The sequence below is a fragment of the Lontra canadensis genome, unplaced genomic scaffold, assembly GCF_010015895.1.
Source record: "Lontra canadensis isolate GAN:19392208 unplaced genomic scaffold, GSC_riverotter_1.0 scaffold64, whole genome shotgun sequence".
Lineage (NCBI taxonomy): Eukaryota > Metazoa > Chordata > Mammalia > Carnivora > Mustelidae > Lontra > Lontra canadensis.
The window spans coordinates 9821862-9840723 of record NW_022631058.1 but is presented as its reverse complement, the minus strand read 5'-3'; the positions used below and the strand labels follow the sequence as shown (position 1 = coordinate 9840723).

General features: G+C 42.4%; 1 protein-coding gene across 6 annotated transcripts in view; it reads left to right on the top strand.

Moving 5' to 3' along the window:
- Window positions 1-18862, top strand: part of EFCAB11 (EF-hand calcium binding domain 11) — a 142887-nt gene that overhangs the window by 70322 nt on the left and 53703 nt on the right. The window contains exon 6 of one of the 6 annotated variants that reach the window (XM_032878615.1): window positions 8223-8426. The exons of 4 other annotated variants lie outside the window; for them this stretch is intronic. In XM_032878615.1, coding sequence (XP_032734506.1) covers window positions 8223-8310 — 88 coding nt within the window. In that variant the 3' untranslated portion in view covers window positions 8311-8426. Of the gene's footprint in view, window positions 1-8219; window positions 8427-18862 lie in introns of those variants that run through there. One more of the 6 variants, XM_032878614.1, reaches the window with a different exon arrangement.

Here is an 18862-nt window from a genome sequence, read left to right as displayed (position 1 = left end):
CTCAGTCGATGGTTAACATTTTTAGCAATAAGTTATTTTAAAATTAAGGTGTGCGTATTGGGGTTTTTTAAGACATAAAGCTGTTGCACACTTAATAGAGTACAAGTTGAATATAAATGTAACTTTTATGTGCACCAGGAAACCACAAATTCATTTCAGCTTCTTTATTGTAATATTTGCTTTATTGTGGTGGTTTGGAACCAACCCACAGTATCTCCGAGGTATGCCTGTAATCTCTTACTGGGCCTAATTTATAAACTAGACTTTATGTATGTATAGGAAGAAAAATAGTATGTGTAAGGTTTGGTACTATCTGCTGATTTAGACACCCCCTGGGTCTTAGAACGTATCCCCCATGAATAAGGAAGGACTGTTGCATTGCAAATTAAGTGCTCTCATATTTGCTCAAGTTAAGACTAATTAGAAATTATTTTAGTTTGAGGTCTAATTCTAGATACAGTTCGTTTTCATCATTCCTAAAAACAGCTTGTGAACACTTTCTATATTTATAATGCTGAGGGGACATTACCCAGGCATTTGAGAAATTGAGAAAATATTATGTGTACTCTACCAACTTCACTGTCCTTGGGGATTGGGGAAGCCCGTCTTATTTCCCTTCCAAATTCTCGCTTCTCTATCGTCAAGAGAGGGAAGAGTTCTTCAAACCTTTCTCAGGAGGCAAAACTCTAAGGAGAATTTTGTGCTTCTTATAACCCCCGAGAATGAGTGCAGCTCCTTGCTGACAGCTTAGCCTAAAACAAGGTTTCTGAGAGCGCCATCCCTTATCACCCGTGGAAGGATAGCACACTTCTTGGTCTTGCTGACCTTGAGAGTTAAGACATTAGATTCCTTGTGAGTTCACCCTTAGGATGTTGTCATCATACTACTAGCTACTTTAGACTAAATGCTATTGGCACTTTGTTTCATTTATTCTTTTTTTTTTTTTTTTTTTAAGATTTTACTTATTTGAGAGAGAGCGCGCAGGAACAGGGAAAGGGGCAGAGGGAGAAGCAGACTCCCCGCTGAGCAGGGAGCCCAGATGCAGGACTTGATCCCAGGACCCCAGGTTCATGACCTGAGCTGAAGGCAGATGCTTAATTGACTGAACCACCCAGGCGTCCCCATTTCCATTTAATATTTACAGCAACCGGTTGTGGCTGTTATCATCCCCTGCCATTTTATACTGAAACGGAGCTTTGAGATAGGTGAAGTGACTCTTCATGTTCTCCTAAAGAGAACGCAAACCAAGTCTTACAGATTCTAAAACTCATGCTTTTAACAATACCAGGGCCTTGTCATTTAAATCCACTAATTCTAATAATATCATGGGAGCATATAAAATTTTTTTTTTAATATTTTATTTTTATTTATTTGAGAGAGACAGTGAGAGAGAACATGAGCAAGGAGAAGGTCAGAGAGAGAAGCAGACTCCCCGTGGAGCTGGGAGCCCGATGCGGGACTCGATCTCGGGACTCCGGGATCATGACCTGAGCCGAAGGCAGTCGTCCAACCAACTGAGCCACCCAGGCGTCCCTAAAATTTTTTTTTATCCGATGGAAGTCAGAATGCCACAGGGTTTGGTGACCAGAAGTGGTGTGGAAAGGACGTGGCCTCTGGGAAGGAGGGAGGCTACCCTGGGGGTTGCTGAGATCCAATCACCCCTCTTTTTAATGAATTCCATACTTTTTCTTCTCATCAAAACAGTGTCTTCAGTATCTGGGTGGTTGGTGTTTTAGACAGGTTGGATTAAACATTCCTAAAGTGTGAGGGGTGAAGGGAACAAGCACGTGATTTTTATTTGGCTAAAGCATGATTAGATTTCCTTACCATGCCGGGATGAGACCGAGTGTCCACACATTTGTTTCTGTAAGAATGCAGGCAGCTTGGTTTCTGGTATTCTTGTGAGGGGTGTGAATGTCATTTTTCCTCCTGGTCCTAATGAGGGAAGTCAAGTACCTAAAGAGAAATGGGTATCACAGGCGAGTTTGAAGTGTCTTTATCCTTGGCTTGCAGATTTGTCTTTATTTGGCCCCAGAAAAAATAAAGACTTTCCTCTGACTTAGAGAATGCTTAAAACCAGGACCTGCAGTGTAGAGAGAGCACGAGTGAGCCTCCCCCAGGGGTGACCTCGGGCTGGCAGCACGGTGGGAGATGAGTCCTTGGTGCTTGAGCACCCGGGAGGAGAGCCCCCCAGCTGCCGTGCTTTTAGGAGAGTATTTTATAGAAGACAGTCCACTACCTAATTCTTTGCATGATTTTCTCTTGCTACATACTTATACGAGCCTCATTTTGGGAGGGCTTGATACAAAAATCAAAATACCTTTCCTTGTAGTAAGATTTCATATCACAAATTCTTCCTGAGGACCACGCAATCTCATACACAGTAATGGTTGAAATATAATGCATGATTTGAAGGCCACTCCATCCTACAACTACGTGAAGGCCTTGGAAACTGATCAGAAAGAAATTTTTATTTTTGTTCAGTTCTCCTGGGCTTCTCCTGAGGGCCACTTCTTCGATTCAGTGATCAGATCACACACTATTGACCCGCTAAACAGGTGTTTACTGCACACTTAAAATGGGCATCATTCAGAGTTTTCCCCTTTGGAAGAAACAAGGAAGGTATAGTCCCCAGCTAAAAATGGATTGGTTTCCAAAGGTTGGGGAAGATGAATCTGGAACCTGGACTATAAAGACCAGAAGGATAATAAAAGTAATAAGTGGAGTAAAATAATGCTTGTTTTCCCAGGCTAGCCCACCAGGCATCTTCAATTCCTAGTGTGGTTGGCCCTTACTCTAAAGCTCATGTGTCCTGTTAGTGTTACAATACAGGAAGAAAAGGAAGGGCAGTCTCTTCTCTGCCTTTCTGGGCTCTAGGCTCACCATTTTTTCGCTGTCTTTGTACCTCAGAGGCCCCAGTGTCCTTGTATCATGCTATTGCAAAATCACTAGCTGCTTGTCCCCCACTCTGCACCCCATCAAAACTCTTAACTTCCTCATTGTAGCTGATATCAGCCAGATGATAGTGGGGAAATATTTCAATTAAACTAATTCACACTTAAGTATGCATGACTGATACCCCTTAATCCACCCAGAGGCATTTGCATCATTAAAAGAAAATGTTTATTAAATTAAACAAGTATAGGGGCACCTGGGCGGCTCGGCTCAATCAGTTGGACAGCTGCCTTCGACTCAGGTCGTGATCCCAGGGTCCTGGGATTGAGCCCCACATTGGGCTCCCTGCTCGGTGGAGAGCCTGCTTCTCCCTTTCCCTTTGTCTGCCACTCTGACTGCTTGTGCTACCTCTCTGTCAAGTAAATAAATAAAATCTTTTAAAACATATTAATTACTTATTAATTAAGCAAGTATAGATTATTTAGGACCTAAAATAAAGTGAAATAGAAAATTAAGGCAGAGAGCAAAGGAAGTTATGTTGGGCTGTAACAGGGAAGAACAGCTCAGTGTGGAGTTTGCTTCCTGGGGTTAGCTTCCCTAAGCCAGTCCTGGGATTTTTTGTTATTTATTTATTTATTTATTTGAGTGAGAGAGCGAGAGAGAGAATGACAGAAAGAGCATGAGAAGGGAGAGGTCAGAGGGTGAAGCAGACTCCTCGCTGAGCAGGGAGCCCAATGTGGGACTTGATTCCGGGGCCAGCCCCATTTTTTATCACTTCATTCTTCGCACTGCTTCTGAACTCATTAGTTCCAGAAAAGGCCAAGTGTTGATGTGGTACGGCAGCAGTAGACTCTCCATTGCTGGGGATGAGGTTTGGGGTTTGGGCTGGGGAGGGCCAGAGTTATTGGCTGAGGACATCAGTGACCAATTGATTACAAAGTGTGAGTTATTAAGGCATGGACATGGACTGAAGGAAAGAGACCCAGGTATCACACCAAACAGAGATCAGAAATCATGAGATCACTCAGCAAATTGAGGTCCCATCAACTGGCAGTGAGCAAATAGTCTTGTTCCTGCCTTCGGACTTAAGTACAGTCAGGTCAGGAGAGGAGACCCTGGGTAAACAATTACCCTACAACTAGACCATCCTATACCTCTCTCCCTGCTGTGTCAGATAAAGCGAAGGCTGTGGTTACTGCCTATAAGCTGGGCCCTGCTTGACCTGGGGGTTGTGGTAGCTTCTCTGATGGGGTGTTTCTGGAAAAAGTTGGGGTCCAGTCGGGTCAGCCACATGAAGAGGGTGGGGACGGCCAGGCCACGCGGAGAACATCTCAGGCAAATACACACTGTGTGCAAAACCCAGTGGAAGAAAACTCCGTGGTGCCTGCGAGGAGCCGCCAGTGAGGCTTGAAGAGGAAGGACCCGTGGGTGCAGGAGCCCAGAGAGAGACACACAGTGCTGGTTGCCCAGTGTTGTAGCCATGTCAGAGGCTCAGAACCTCACAGGTCTGGGGTTTGACTTTAAGCCTTTAAGTGAAAGAGCGACAACTCAGACTGTGTGGCCCCGATTGTACGTATAGAGGTTTAGAGAAGGGAGGTTAGAGGTTAGAGAAGGGAAATCTAAATTCTACCAAGGCCCCTGCTCCAAAATATCTTTCCAGTCACTCCTGACACTGTGTCTAAACTCCTATAATTGAAAAATCCTTCTGTTTTAAAACTCAGGTTCCCTAACAACCAAGGCTTAGGCAAAAGGCGACATTAAAAAAAAAATTGTTCAGATCTCCAGTCATCCTTTTCTAAAGTGACTTTTCCTTGTCTCTGTGACATCGCTTCCTCCTTCAGACCCAGGACTCATCTGTTGGTCTCTAAATCAACACTGATTTCAAGAAAGGACTTAGGTGAACTTTATGATGCAATTTTGAATCAGTCTGTTGCCTTCTCCTAGGATGTCAGTGTGTGACCTTTTGTAACTCAAATTGTCTAAAGTGATAAGTGAAATCTGTTGGTTCGCACAGCGGAAGCAGGAGAGGTAAGATGTGCTTGGGTATAATTTGACTGGGGCTGCGGCTCGGCTGTGCATCTCTGGCATTCTTCAGCCTTGCCCTTGGCTGAGTCCACTATGCCTGTCCTCACGCCCCTTAGGGTTGCAGCACTGACTGCAGCTGTCTCCCGCCCTCACAGCCTGAGCTGAGCACTGCTCTCCTCAGGAGGGTCAGAAGTCCTAGGCTTCTCCCAAAGGTTGTGGGACACCCCTGCACCAATGATGAGGACCAGGAGTGTCTGCTATTCTGAGAACCAGTCACTGTGGGCAAGGGGGTGGCATCCTGCACACCCTTGGGACTGTGGGCGGGATCCTTCCCTCCCAAGCCACAGGGATGCTGGATACCAGTGGGGTGGGGGCAGGATTGAGGGCGTCTGAGAAAGTGCCAGACAATGCTGATGGCCCAGGGCTATTTATATTTAAAATTTTTTGTCCATTTGTAGAATGTTAGAGAGCAAATAGAAGGGAAGGGAAGGGAATTGTTTTTAGAGTGGACAGTGGGACCATCCTAAGGGTCCCCGTGCCAGACTTCCTCTTGACATTCAGTGACCAATCTGCTAGTATGGCTCAGGGTATCTAGTGATTGTGGTCTCTGACATTCCCCAAGCTGTAGGCATTTGAACTTGGGCGTCTCTGACCTTCAAAGAGGTTAAGTGAGTGGCTGTGGTGTGTGGAATTCAAAAACGATGTAGAACCTGTTTGTTTAAGATAATTATGCAGGATAGGATACATTATTTAAAACTATTATTCAAAGAAATTATAGTGTTCCTCATTGGATGTATTAGAATAACTTTATAAACTGGAGTTTTGCAGGATGAGAGGAAGGTGCAAATAAGGGTTATTGGTTAATGAAAGGTCTGACAATCTTTGTACTCTATCTACCCTATCTAAATTTAAATACGTTTTAAAATTCAGTATAAATGAATTTCAGGGCTTTTTTAATAGGAATGGTTTCATTTTTTAGAATATTTACTTGCCTAAATAATACAAGGCTATATTGAATTCTTCAGAAATATTTCCAAATAAGGCAAATATATATATATAGCATTAAAAAATTTTAATCCCAGGTCTTTTCTTCCCAACCAACTATGTTTTATTAGTATTCACACAGATATTAATATGAAAAGGAGAGGGATGCCCAGGTGGCTCAGTCTGTTAAGCATTTACCTTCGGCTTAGGTCATGATCTCCAGGTCCTGGGGTCGGAGCCCCTGCTCATCGGGCTCCCTGCTTAGTGGGGAGTCTGCTTTCCTTGTCCCTCTCCCTCTACACTTTCCTCCTCCCCCTGTTCATGTGCTCTCTTTCTCTCAAATAAATAAATAAGATCTTTAAAAAATAAAAAAAAATAAAAAATAAAAGAGCATATACACCCGCATCGGCAAGAATGATGGGCAGGATGCTTCCTAGGTGCAGGGGACAGAGAGAAATGAAAGGCCCACTTCTTGTCCGCAGGGAACGTCATATGATCAATTTGGGAAGAAAGGCAAAAACGTGGAAAATAAATAGCAGGTTATTCACAGCCTTGTCCCACTGAGTGAGGTGAAATGAGGAGCAGTTGCCAGGATGAGAGGGTAGGCCTGCAAAGGATGGGAGAGGTGTGGATATTGGCAAGGAAGGGAAGAACATCTCAGGCCAAGTAAGTATACATTTGTAGTTGCATTTTCTTCTGTTTTCCCCCAACTTATTATTAGAGCACTGCTCAATTCCAAGATTTTCTTTGCTGTATTGATATTTTCTGCAGAATTGTTAGATTTGGTCATATGGATCCCTTCCAATTGTTTGTGTATTTTCTAACATTTCTGTAATGACTCCCTATGAGTCTTTCAGAATTATTTTGTAATGCTATAATAATATAATTCTAAATTTCTTTTACAGTGATGAAGAAAGTATTGCCAAAAGCAAACTAGAAAATAATATCAACTGTTCTCTCTCTTACGAAATAAATGTAGGGACAAATACTTATCTATAGGCTCTAAACACTGTCTCATCTACACAGTCACTTTGTTTTGTTTTGTTTTATTTATTTTATTATGTTCATTTAGCCGCTGTGTAGTACATCATTAGTTTTTTTTTTTAAGATTTCTATTTATTTATTTGACAGAGATCAGAAGTAGGCAGAGAGGCAGGCAGAGAGAGAGAGGAGGAAGCAGGCTCCCCCGCAGAGCAGAGAGCCCGATGTGGGGCTTGATTCCAGGACCCTGGGATCATGACCTGAGCCGAAAGCAGAGGCTTTAACCCACTGAGCCACTCAGGCGCCCCCATCATTAGTTTTTGATGTAGTGTTCAGTGATACACAGTCACCTTTTTATAGCATCTTAATACATTTGGGGCTGTTCCTTGTGGACGTCTTGGCCTAATATATTCATGTGACTTTGAAAAGACATGAGAATTTCAGGAAACTGAATCTGACTATAATCAAGTTGGCCAAGTTCTTAGTTGGCTTTTTTTTAACACCGAGTTGTTGGATTATTCTTCAACTACTAAATCTAGAAGTAAAACCAACATTTTCCCCTTATTATTATGTTTTTCTTTATTTCCTGCCCTTTCCTCTTCATTTCCTTCCACAAGGCCTGCGATATTCCCTGTTGGGCTGTGAATTCCTTTTGGCCTGGGATGGTTGAATCCCTGGAGCTTTGGACAGTGCTCAGTGAATGCTCCGTAGTGGATGAAAACAATATTTCACACCAGAATGGAAAGAAATAATGCTGAGGAAATTAGGTACAAGTACATATTATGATTTTAAGTTTCACACATGATTTTGAACTATCTATCTTGTCATAGAAACTTTCCTGCTATTTTTTTTAAGATTTTATTTATTTTTTATTTGACAGAGAGAGGGCACAAGCAGGGGGAGCAACAGAGGCAGAGAGAGAAGCAGAATCCCCGCTGAGTAGGGAGCCTGATGCAGGGCTCGATCCCTGGACCTTGGGATCATGACCTGAGCTGAAGGCAGACACTGAACTGAGCCACCCAGGTTCCTTCCTACTAGTTTTACCTAACCAGAAGCTACCCGAGATATGAAGGTGGGCAAGATTTATAAGCCTAACAGAACATGCTTGAACATCAATTATTTTGTAAGGCAGACCTGTTATCTGTGACATATTAACACATTGACAATATAGATGCCAAATTTTAAAAAGATCTTTGGCTTCCTCTTCTGCATAAATAAGTTCTTTTCAGAACAACTTATATGTTATAAATTTCACGTGTGTGTTTCAGACCAGTCAACGCAATGAAAATTTGATCATGATTACTAGTTTTTCAAAGCATTCCTTCATTTCCCAGCAGGCAGTTTCCTGTCAGAATTCATTTCCCATTTGGAAAATCTCTGTCTGACCCACGGTTTTTGGGCACAATTCATCCTTCACATAGTTGAGTCTACCCATGGTCATCAATCCATAGCTCCTCAGATGCCAAAAGAACCCTTTATATTCAGAGTGATAAAATCTATCTAAAACATCAGAGGAACGAAAACTAAGAAAAATATTTAAAGATTTTGTCCCTGTGATTTTTCTAATTTAAAAAAAATGCTTTTAGTATGTATCTGTTTCTGTTATTATATTCTAAGAAATTAAAGTAAGAACCATTACAATTGAAGCAAGATGTGCTTTCTATTCTCCCTCAATCTTTACATGATTAAAATTAAGCTTTGGCGTAGCTGCAATATAATTCAGTTCAATTTAGTGAATATATATGGAAACCCTTTTGCTGCTGCCCCCTCCCCATTACTGTGGCATCTACAAGAACTGCCTCTTCATCACAGTAATTGAATGTGAGATGTGAGCATTCCAGATGTGACTGTGGGGAAAAATAGAATTCACTGTGGAAGGGGGTTAGGCTGTGAAGGGTTTAGGTTGTGAAGGCATCATCCAAGATGCTGGATCTTAACAATGTATTAGTTTTGCCTTGCAAAGGGGAAAGTCTTTCCAGGTTAGAGGTGCTGAGGTTGGATTCAGCAGGGCATGTACTGACTCTTGGACAAGGAAGTCACACGATGAGAAAGGTCTTCATCTGGCTGCAGGATGTACCGTGGAGTAAAGAGGTGGGTGATCACTGGAAGCTATTGTCACTGACTGGGGCCTAATGGATGAGGTCCTGCTTCAAGGTTAAAGGAGATGGATATGTGAAAGGAAATGTGATAGGATATGTGAAAGTCTTAGAAATGTTACCCAGAAAGAAGCTGATAACCTCAAAAGCTGATTGGATATTGGGAAGCAATGCAAAGAAAGCTGCCCAGGTTTGCTCCAAGGGCTGGGAGCCTAGGCAAGCCGAAGAATCCTGGTGTTATATTAGCAGAAATGGAGAATTAGAGACAGAAGTGGACCAGGCAGAGCCTGGAGAGGATACCCATGGCCAGGAGGGAAGCCAGACAAGGAATGGTCAGAGGAGATCCAGGAAACCACAGTTTCATGGAAACAAAGGGAAGACAGTATTTCAGGAAGACAGAGTGAACAGAGAAGTCAAGAAATAAGAGTCTGAGTTTGATTTTGTACAGCGAAAAGACAAAAGGTTGACCTTTCAGTAACTTCAGAAAAGTGGTGGAAGTAGATGCCAGATAGCAAAGACCCTGAAAAGGCTGGTGTGACTGGTGAGACTATAATACAAGATCCTTCAGTTATTTCCAGTAAGAAACCCCTTTGAAGGAAATCCACTCCTTCCCAGACTAGTAACAAAATGCTAGTCTGTTATTAATACCTGTAGATTTAAAATGTACCTATTTTCACGTTGTAACTCAAAAACATTATTTTTACAAACCATTTGGAAATAATGTTTTTATTTTGATTCTTCTCTTTCAAAATTTTGCTTATCCCTCTCTGAGATTTATTTCTAGGTCATTGATTCAGATTCCAAAACTAGTATTTTCTATAAGCTTATTTTATGCCTACTAGAGTTTAAATTCAAACATTTTCTGACAGTAGCAACCGAAATAGCTTCAAAGACATTTTTTACATCCACCTTGCTTTTTCTTTGTTGATTGTATCTTTTCAAAAATGCCCCAGATTGATAGCTCCTGAGATAGTATGCTATAGTAACAACACACACTTTTTAGAATTGAGAAATACACTTTGGCCTAATTCTGGTTCTTGAAAAATGCCTTTTACTCCTAAGAGGAGCCAGTCAAGAAAAAAGTACATTTAGAACTGGAGTCACAGGAACATAGTTCTCTGCCTATCCTTGTTGTATGACCTTGGCTCAATGTTTGGAGTTTTTCTTCTATGAAGTGAGAGAATTATGGTAGAGGGTCAGTTATATCTATTTCCAATGGGAAATCTTAGAATACCTGAATATATACTTTATTCTTTTTTTTTTTTAAGAATTTTTTTATTTATTTATTTGACAGAGAGAGATCACAAGCAGGCAGAGAGAGAGGAAGGGAAACAGGCTCCCTGCTGAGCAGAGAGCCCAATGCGGGGCTCGATCCCAGGACCCCGGGATCATGACCTGAGCCAAAGGCAGAGGCTTAAACCACTGAGCCACCCAGGTGCCCCATACTACTTTATTCTTTAACTTGGTCATCAAGCCTACCATGTGGTATGATTCCACCCTGGAAGGTATGGTTGGGTTCCTCATGTACTCTCTCTTCACTGTTCCCTAAAGTTACTGCAGCCTCTGTCAATGACAGACCATCATCTCCCCCTTCTCATCTCATGGGGCATTTTCTGGTATACAGTGGTACTCCGAGCACCAGGCATCTCCACTACGGATCAGATGCTCAGTAAATATTTGATAATCAAATGAATGGGTTGTATTCATACTCTGCAGGTTAAAGCAATAAACATTTAGTATCTCACCCAATACCTGTGGTTAGGAATCTGGAAGTGGCTTAACTGGTCGTTCTGGCTCATACCCTCTCATGGGTTACATTCAAGATGTTGGCCAGAGTCACAGTCATTCGAAGGCTTGACTGGGGCTGGAGAATTCACTTACAGGGGTTGGTCCCTCAGACCCCTGCTGATTTAGTGCCTGTGGTTTACAGGAGTCTCTCTCGTCAGGGCTGCTCGAGTGTCTTCACAACATGGCATCTGGCTTTGTCTGGAGCAAGTGGTCCAGGAGAGCAGGAGAACATGGAGGAAGCCCTCCTCTAGGGCCTCAAGGTTATCTGTGGGCACATCTTAAAACCACCACAGCTTATAACGCGTAACACCACAATTTGCTGCCTTTGATACTGTCCAGGTTGTGAAAGCAACTGTGATCCAAGTTATTTATCTCACTTCTTATCCGTGAACAGAAGTTGGGTATCAGAATTTCTAGTCTCCACTTAATTATTTCCGGTGTCCACTTCCTTTTTATTCTCTTGTAGAAGATAACAGATAATGTAAGATAATGAGGTATGGCGGGAAATCATGAAGCGTTAGAATCAAAAGATGTCATTTTCTCTCTGCGTGCCACACTACGAGCGTTTCCTGTCTAGAAATCAATTCACAATGTATCTGCCCTGAGAAACCTTCTTAATGGAGGTGGAGAAAAGTTTAAGAAACCCATTTCCAGGTGAACCAGTGAGTACCAATTACATAGCACTCATGGACGATCAGAAGAGCAGGTGCCAAAAATAACAAGCCTTCAGAGAGGAGCACGTTACAGTGAAATGAGAGCTTCTCCGAAAACGGAGCCGGTGACCACCAGGTGTCTTGTTGGTGGTTTTATATGTGAATTTTCAGAAAGAGAAGAGAAAAGTTAGGTCGGGTTACAGCTATAATCCCTAGCGGGGGAAGAGGGGTTAAAAAACCAACCAAAAGGCATTTATTAAAGTGAACCAGGTATCAGGCATTGGGTTATTACCTAAATACCTCATTTTGAATATGTTCTCTTTTAATTCTGCTCCATCATCCCCAGTCTTCCCTCCTTTGTGTCCTTCCTCTGTCCCACTAGGTTGAAACTCTAGGGCAGAGCTAGAACTTTCATCATTGGATCCCAGGTGCTGGAGGCAGTGCCTGGCCCTTTGCTGATGTTTACTGTTGTTAGACTTGAGCCATATTTATTTATTTATTTATTTTTTAAGATTTTATTTATTCATTTGACAGAGAGAGAGAGAAGGAAGCAGGCTCTCTGCTGAGCAGAGAGCCCGATGCAGGGCTCGATCCCAGGACCCTGAGATCATGACCCAAGCCAAAGGCAGAGGCTTAACCCACTGAGCCACCCAGGCACCCCTTGAGCCATATTTATAAGCAAATACCGTTATGTTCTCTTTCTCCATAAGATTGTATAACTTGACTGAAGGCAGCGTAAGTGGCAGAGTTTGGGATTCAAAGCCAGGTCTGAAGTTTGTGCTTTAGCACAGCTGCTCTTGGGAAGATTCTAGGAGGCCACCGTGTTGGGAGACCCAAGGAGCATCTTTACCGATCTTCCCTGGGAGAAATTACTTAGGTGTTTCTGTGTTCACCCAGAATGGGTCACTGTGGTTTAAGAGAGTCTTGCAGGAGACAGGTTGTTGATTGGCTAAAAGAATCTTAAGAATAAGTTGCCCATTGTGTTTGGGCTACAAGTGAATTTTTGGTGTTATCCGATATTTTTCTGTCTCTGAGTGGGATGCTAAAAATTTCTCATTAATACTAAGGGAAACTCCCCTCTCTCTTTTACCATTTTTTCCCCAGAGAGTCTACCCTGGCTGATGAAGAAATTAGAACATGGCATTTAGATTAAAAGTTAGAGCTCAGTAAATAAGGAGATTATGTATCAAACCCCCTGCCAAATCCATCACTACTAAGAAGGGGACTTCTTGCAAGAGTCCAGGCCCTAAACTACAAGAATGGGGGAAGAACAGATGCTTTCAAATGGGGTTTTGCATCTGAATCCATAGGACCCTGGTGATAGGATGTGAACTGGAGGAAAGTAGAGACTCCTAAGCTTCTGTCCTGGTAGTCTGAGTGAATAGTGGCTCCATTCAGTGTGACAGGAGACAGACATAAGGGGAGAGAAGGCGTGAGGCTGATGATGACATCAATTTGGGATGTGTCTGTGGGACAACCGAGGAAGGTATTCCATCGAGAAATGGGCATCGAGGTCAGATGGTTCCATGAAAGAGAAGTTGTTCCAGGATATCTGGGAGAAGACCTGGGTCTTAGATGTGTGTCTGTTGATGTCCCTCCCATTCATGGATTATCAGTACAGAAAAGAGCTAAAAGAGCAAAGCAACCTTTCTTGGCTCTGCTGTACTATTTGTAATCTCTGCAGCTGTCTTTATATATCAATGTCCTGGACACATTGGGAACCAATGAGTGACCTCCTGATTGTGGACGTAGAAGGGACCTGCCACCTGGTCATGGAGGACGAGGGCCCTTCTCTCTTCCAGGTCTCACAGAGAGGTCTTACACAGAGCTTGCTTCTACCCAGTATGATTTGGCAATCTTAAATGCCTCCTTTTTTTTTTTTTTCCTGGTTTGCTTACAATGTTGTCTGTATCTGTTTTGAAATGTCATTCATTTTCTTTTTAGAAGACAACCACAGGGGTGGCTGGGTGGCTCAGTGGGTTAAAGCCTCTGCCTTCGGCTCTGGTCATGATCCTAGGGTCCTCGGATCAAGCCCTGCACCAGGCTCTCTGCTCGGCGGGGAGCCTGCTTCCTCCTCTCTCTCTGCCTGCCTCTCTGCCTACTCTCTCTCTGTCAAATAAATAAAAATCTAAAAAAAATAAAAAAAAATAATTAAAGACAACCACAAATTCATGCTTTATTTTCTTGAGAAAATACTTCTAAATAAAAAACTGTCTCTTGGTTTTTCTATGTGGGTGTTGGTGCAATTGGTTGTAATGGGTGTTGGTACAATTGGTTGTAATGCGACCTCTTCAATTAGTCACTTATTAGCTGACTCTATGAATTATTTTAGATGTGCTGGCTCTCTGGGTTTTTTGGCAGGGGGGCTTTTTTGTGTAGGTTTTTTTTTTTTTTTAATTCAAAATGCTATCTTGAAATGTAACACACTTAGCTTTTATTATATTCTATAAATTTTCCAGCTTATTCTTTATTGTGTTAATCTGATAGCATAATTAACATGTCGGACTTCTGTTCTTTCCTTACAAACACTGAACACTTACGTCTTTAATTAACTGAAATCGTTCCTCTGTAAACAAGTAACAATTGCAGATCGTACTACCTTCACTCCTTTCTTGTGAGGATTTAAGTACATCCCTCTTTTGTTAAATTATAGTCTTTAAAAAAAAGCTAGATGTGACATATTTTGTCATTTGGTATAATGCCAGTAGAAAACAAAGGATTACTTGTTATGTATGTATATATATATTTTTTTTTTAATTTTATTTTTTATAAACATATATTTTTTTCCCCAGAGGTACAGGTCTGTGAATCGCCAGGTTTACACACTTCACAGCACTCACCATAGCACATACCCTCCCCAATGTCCATAACCCCACCCCCCCTCCCAACACCCCTCCCCCCAGCAACCCTCAGTTTGTATTGTGAGATTAAGAGTCACTTATGGTTTATCTCCCTCCCAATCCCATCTTGCTTCCTTTACTCTTCTCCAACCCCCTTAACCCCCCATGTTGCATCTCCTCTCCCTCATATCAGGGAGATCATATGATAATTGTCTTTCTCCGATTAACTTACTTCGCTAAGCATGATACCCTCTAGTTCCATCCACGTCGTCACAAATGGCAAGATTTCATTTCTTTTGATGGCTGCATAGTATTCCATTGTGTATATATACCACATCTTCTTTATCCATTCGTCTGTTGATGGACATCTAGGTTCTTTCCATAGTTTGGCTATTGTAGACATTGCTGCTATAAACATTCGGGTGCACGTGCCCCTTCAGATCACTACGTTTGTATCTTTAGGGTAAATACCCAGCAGTGCAATTGCTGGGTCATAGGGTAGTTCTATTTTCAACATTTTGAGGAATGTATGTATATTTTTTAAGATTTTATTTGTTTATTTGTCAGAGAGAGAGTGTGTGTACACAAGTAGGGGAAGCTGCAGAGGGAGAGAAAAGCAGGCTCCCCGCTGAGTAAGGAGCCCAGCATGTGACTCGATCCCACATCCCGGATCCTGACCTGAGCTGAAGGTAGATGCTTAACCAACTGAGCCACCCAGGTGTTCCTACTTGTTATATTTTTTATCTTGTTACTTCTTTTATTTAATATTCATTTGGAGTGTCAATAGAGCCAGTAGAGTGAGGACAGGGTTTAATTCACAGCAACTTGAAAATGTCAACCCTGGGGCATAGGGAGCCTACTTCCTCCTCTCTCTCTGCCTGCTTCTCTGCCTACTTGTGATCTCTGTCAAATAAATAAATAAATAAAATCTTTTTTTTAAAAAGTTCTGATTAAAAAAAAAAAAAAAGAAAATGTCAACCCTGCTACTTCTCCAGGGTGTGGCTTTGGATAAACTGTGTGAGTTCTTTGTGCCTTGGTTTCCTGTATGTATGTAAAATGAAGACAATAATATTTGCCTTGTGGGTGATGAGATTAAGGGAGGTAATGCAAATTACACAGTACCTGTCACATAATAGGTGCTCACTAAATACTAGCAGTGCCTGTTTTTATATAGTAGAAGAAGCTCTCTTAACCAGTGCACCAACTTAAAAGAAGCTTCCAGTCCCTATGCAAAGCAGTCGTGCAGATGCCTGCAGCACATTGAATGCGGATAATTTGGGAGGCTTGTCTCTAGGGTACTCATGTGCTTCTGCTCCAGCTAACTGAGTCGTGTTTGTTCCCAAACCTGTTTGTGCTGTTTGTTCTCAAACCTATCTCTGCCAGTTGAACTTGTTCTTGTAATTAGATGACTTAATTAAATATTAGGCAAACAGAATGTAAGTACCACAGACAGCCACTTTTTCTGTAAAAATTAAGTTTGGAAAGACTTAATAAAAGATACTAAATTAAAAAAAAAAAAGTCCTGCGATCCCTAGAGTAGTTATTTTCATAGAGACAGAGAGTAGAATGATGGTTACCAGGGGCTGAGGGAAGGAGGGAATGAGGACTTAGTCTCTAATGGGGACAGGGTTGCTGCTTTGCAAGGTGAGAAGAGTCCTGGAGTTGGATGGATGTGATAGTTGCGCAACAACGTGAATGTACTTAATATGACCGAACTGTACACTTAAAAATGGTTAAGATGGTGGGAGGGGGGCACCTGGGTGGCTCAGTTGGTTAAGCGTCCGACTCTTGATTTGAGCTGAGGTTACGATCTCAGGGTCCTGATATCGAGCCCTGATTCGGGCTCCATGCTTGGCATGAAGTCGGCTTGAGGTTCTCTCCCTCTGCCCCTCCCCCCAGGCACTCTCATGCACGTGCTCGCTCTGTCCCTCTCTCTCTCTCAAGTAAAATCTTAAAGAAAAAGAAATAGTTAAGATGGAGAATATTATGCGTATTAAAGTGTTTAAATTTTTAGAAAAAACTGTCAGATTAGCTGTGGGTGAGATAGCTATTAGATTGTAGGGGAGAGAGGTAAAAAAAAATTTAGAGGGATTCCATATCCAGATGTCTAAATTGTTCTCTAGTGGCCTTTCAGTTTTCATGCTTGCAGGAAAACTAAAATAGGAAATCACAGCTAATGCATTTTAGGTGTAGTTTGTGCAGGAGAGAGGAGAAAGCATGCTGAACCATGGACCTGGTTTCTAAGATGCAGGCCTTGACATCAATCACAGTATCAGGGAAAAATGCATGCTTAAATTTTAAATTTAAAACAAAACACGTAAGTTATGGCTGTGTCTTAGTTCGGGCCCTGGGAAACAGACTCCAAGATGGAAATACACACGCAGGAAGTTTGTTGAGGGGGCTCCTGGAACCAGGCCCATGTGGGAGCCAGGGAGGCGGGCTTAACAGACGGTGTACTGTGACTCAGACCTGGCCGGTGCTGTGGGCCGTGCTGGGCCCACCCCTCTGCAGAGATGCAGCAGACAGGATTGGTACCTGTCCTTCCGCGGTGACCAGGCCTTGAATGTGGGGGCTATCACCTTTAGCAAGGCAACTTCCTCTGGCTGGGGGGAGGCCCTTGAGGTTCTCAACCAGAACTCTGAGCAGGTAACACTTCCAGCAGCTGGGGGATCCGAAGCCCTGACCTCCCCGCCCCCGCAGCCTCCACAGCCATGTATATCCACGTTCTGTGTATTTCCTTCTTCTCAATGGACTCTTGTTCCAGATGAGAGTATCTTCACCGATTATGAGCCATATTCAGAAGGTCTCATCGTGTTTGGTCCTCTTTACATCCAGCAGTTGTCCCATCTGAGATCTGGCAAGACTGTGTGGCTTAAGGACAACTGACCAACATGTATGATGTGTTTGAAGCTGAACTGATGTTTGCACTTTGGCCTTTTATAAACTTTCCAGCATCTATTTTGAGATTCATGAGACCTCAGATTTTTGCCTCTTAAGTTTCTAGATGTTTCTGGCATTTGATGATTTTGGGGGGGTCAGCCTGTCCATTTTTATGCTAAAGGTCATCTTCCTCTCATGCCCTGGGACCTATAGGTCTTATTCTGCGTATTCTTCAGTTACTCCTCCATCTGCCACAAGTAACTACCCACCCTTGTTCCTTTTACTTGAGTGTTTTCCCTTTAGACCTGCATCTCTTGATCTTGACCCCTAGGCTCTCAGTGTAAGTGATGGCCCAGAATGATCCAGTGATACCCAGGATGCCCAAATGCCATTTCTAGATGTATTCTTCCAATCCTTAGAACAGTTTATGTTGTTCTTTGTTTATTAACTATCGTAACCATTTTTAAGTGTACAGCGCAATGGCGTTAACTGTTTTCACATTGTTGTGTGACCCAACTTCTAGAACTTTTCTATCTTGCAAAACCAAAACTCTGTACATGTTGAACAACTCCCATTTTCCCCTTCTCCCAGTTCTTGGCAACCACCATTCTACTTTCTGACCCGCAGGTTAGACTAGTTGAGGTCCTTCATATAAGTAAAATCCTATAGTATTTATCTTTTTTGATTGGCTTATTTAACTTGCTGTCCTGTCCTTGAGGTTCATCCACATTGTGTCAGAATGTCCTTCCTTTTAAAGGCTGAACAATAGTCCATTGTATGGGTATACCTCATTTGTTCACCCACCTATCGAAGGACAATTGGGTTTCGTCCACCATTTGACCATAGTGAATTACGCAGCTATGAACATGGCTAAACAAGTTTTTGTTTATTTTTAAATACAAAGCTTTTTTGTTTCTGTCAGTGTGCTCTGCCTCGAATTGTAAATGCTAAAGAGCAAGTCTGAATCCCCTTGTAAGTGCTCCATAAATGGAAAACAAAGACACTCCGATTACCCCACAGTGTCTATTTTCCTTTCGCGTTTTGGCATGTGCTGACATTTTAGTAGGAAAACTATTCAGTCTCATTTATACTTAGCCCTTCATTTAGCCATGTTTTGTTGTTTCCTTGGTTTCAAATTTTATCTCTTTAGGTGAATTGGGAACTGAAGCCTTTCATTTGACTTGTGATCCTGTACATTCTGGAAGCTCATACATGTAATCGTGGAACAAATAAAGCAGCTGGAGGAAATCTTTCCTGAACAAAACCCAAGTGGGGCATTTGGGTGTGAGCCAAGATTCCGGCAGCTACGGAGAGAGATGTGAAAAGGCTGCCTATATTAAAGCACCAGCAAATCACTTCTGGCCTGATAGGAATGTCCTTTAGGTAATGATCAGATAGAGGGTAGGGACCTTTACACATTTAACTGCCTGGTCACAAAGCGAAGTGTTTACTGTAACCTTCCAAGGTCTCTGCACCAAGTTAATTACTGTGATATACCTGAAGGAAGAGCAGCCTCGTGAGTGACTCGGTGGGCTCCGCACAAATGGAGATTCGGAGTCTGCTTAGTCTGAACCCAGCCTCATGCTAGATTACTGCAGGGTCCTGGGCAAGACATTGTCTGCAACTTCCTGGGGTTCCGTTCCTCCAACCAAAATTCAGATCTGCAATGCAAATGTAGCTACCAAACAATAGCTAATAATAAATGAAGCCCTGTGTTAAC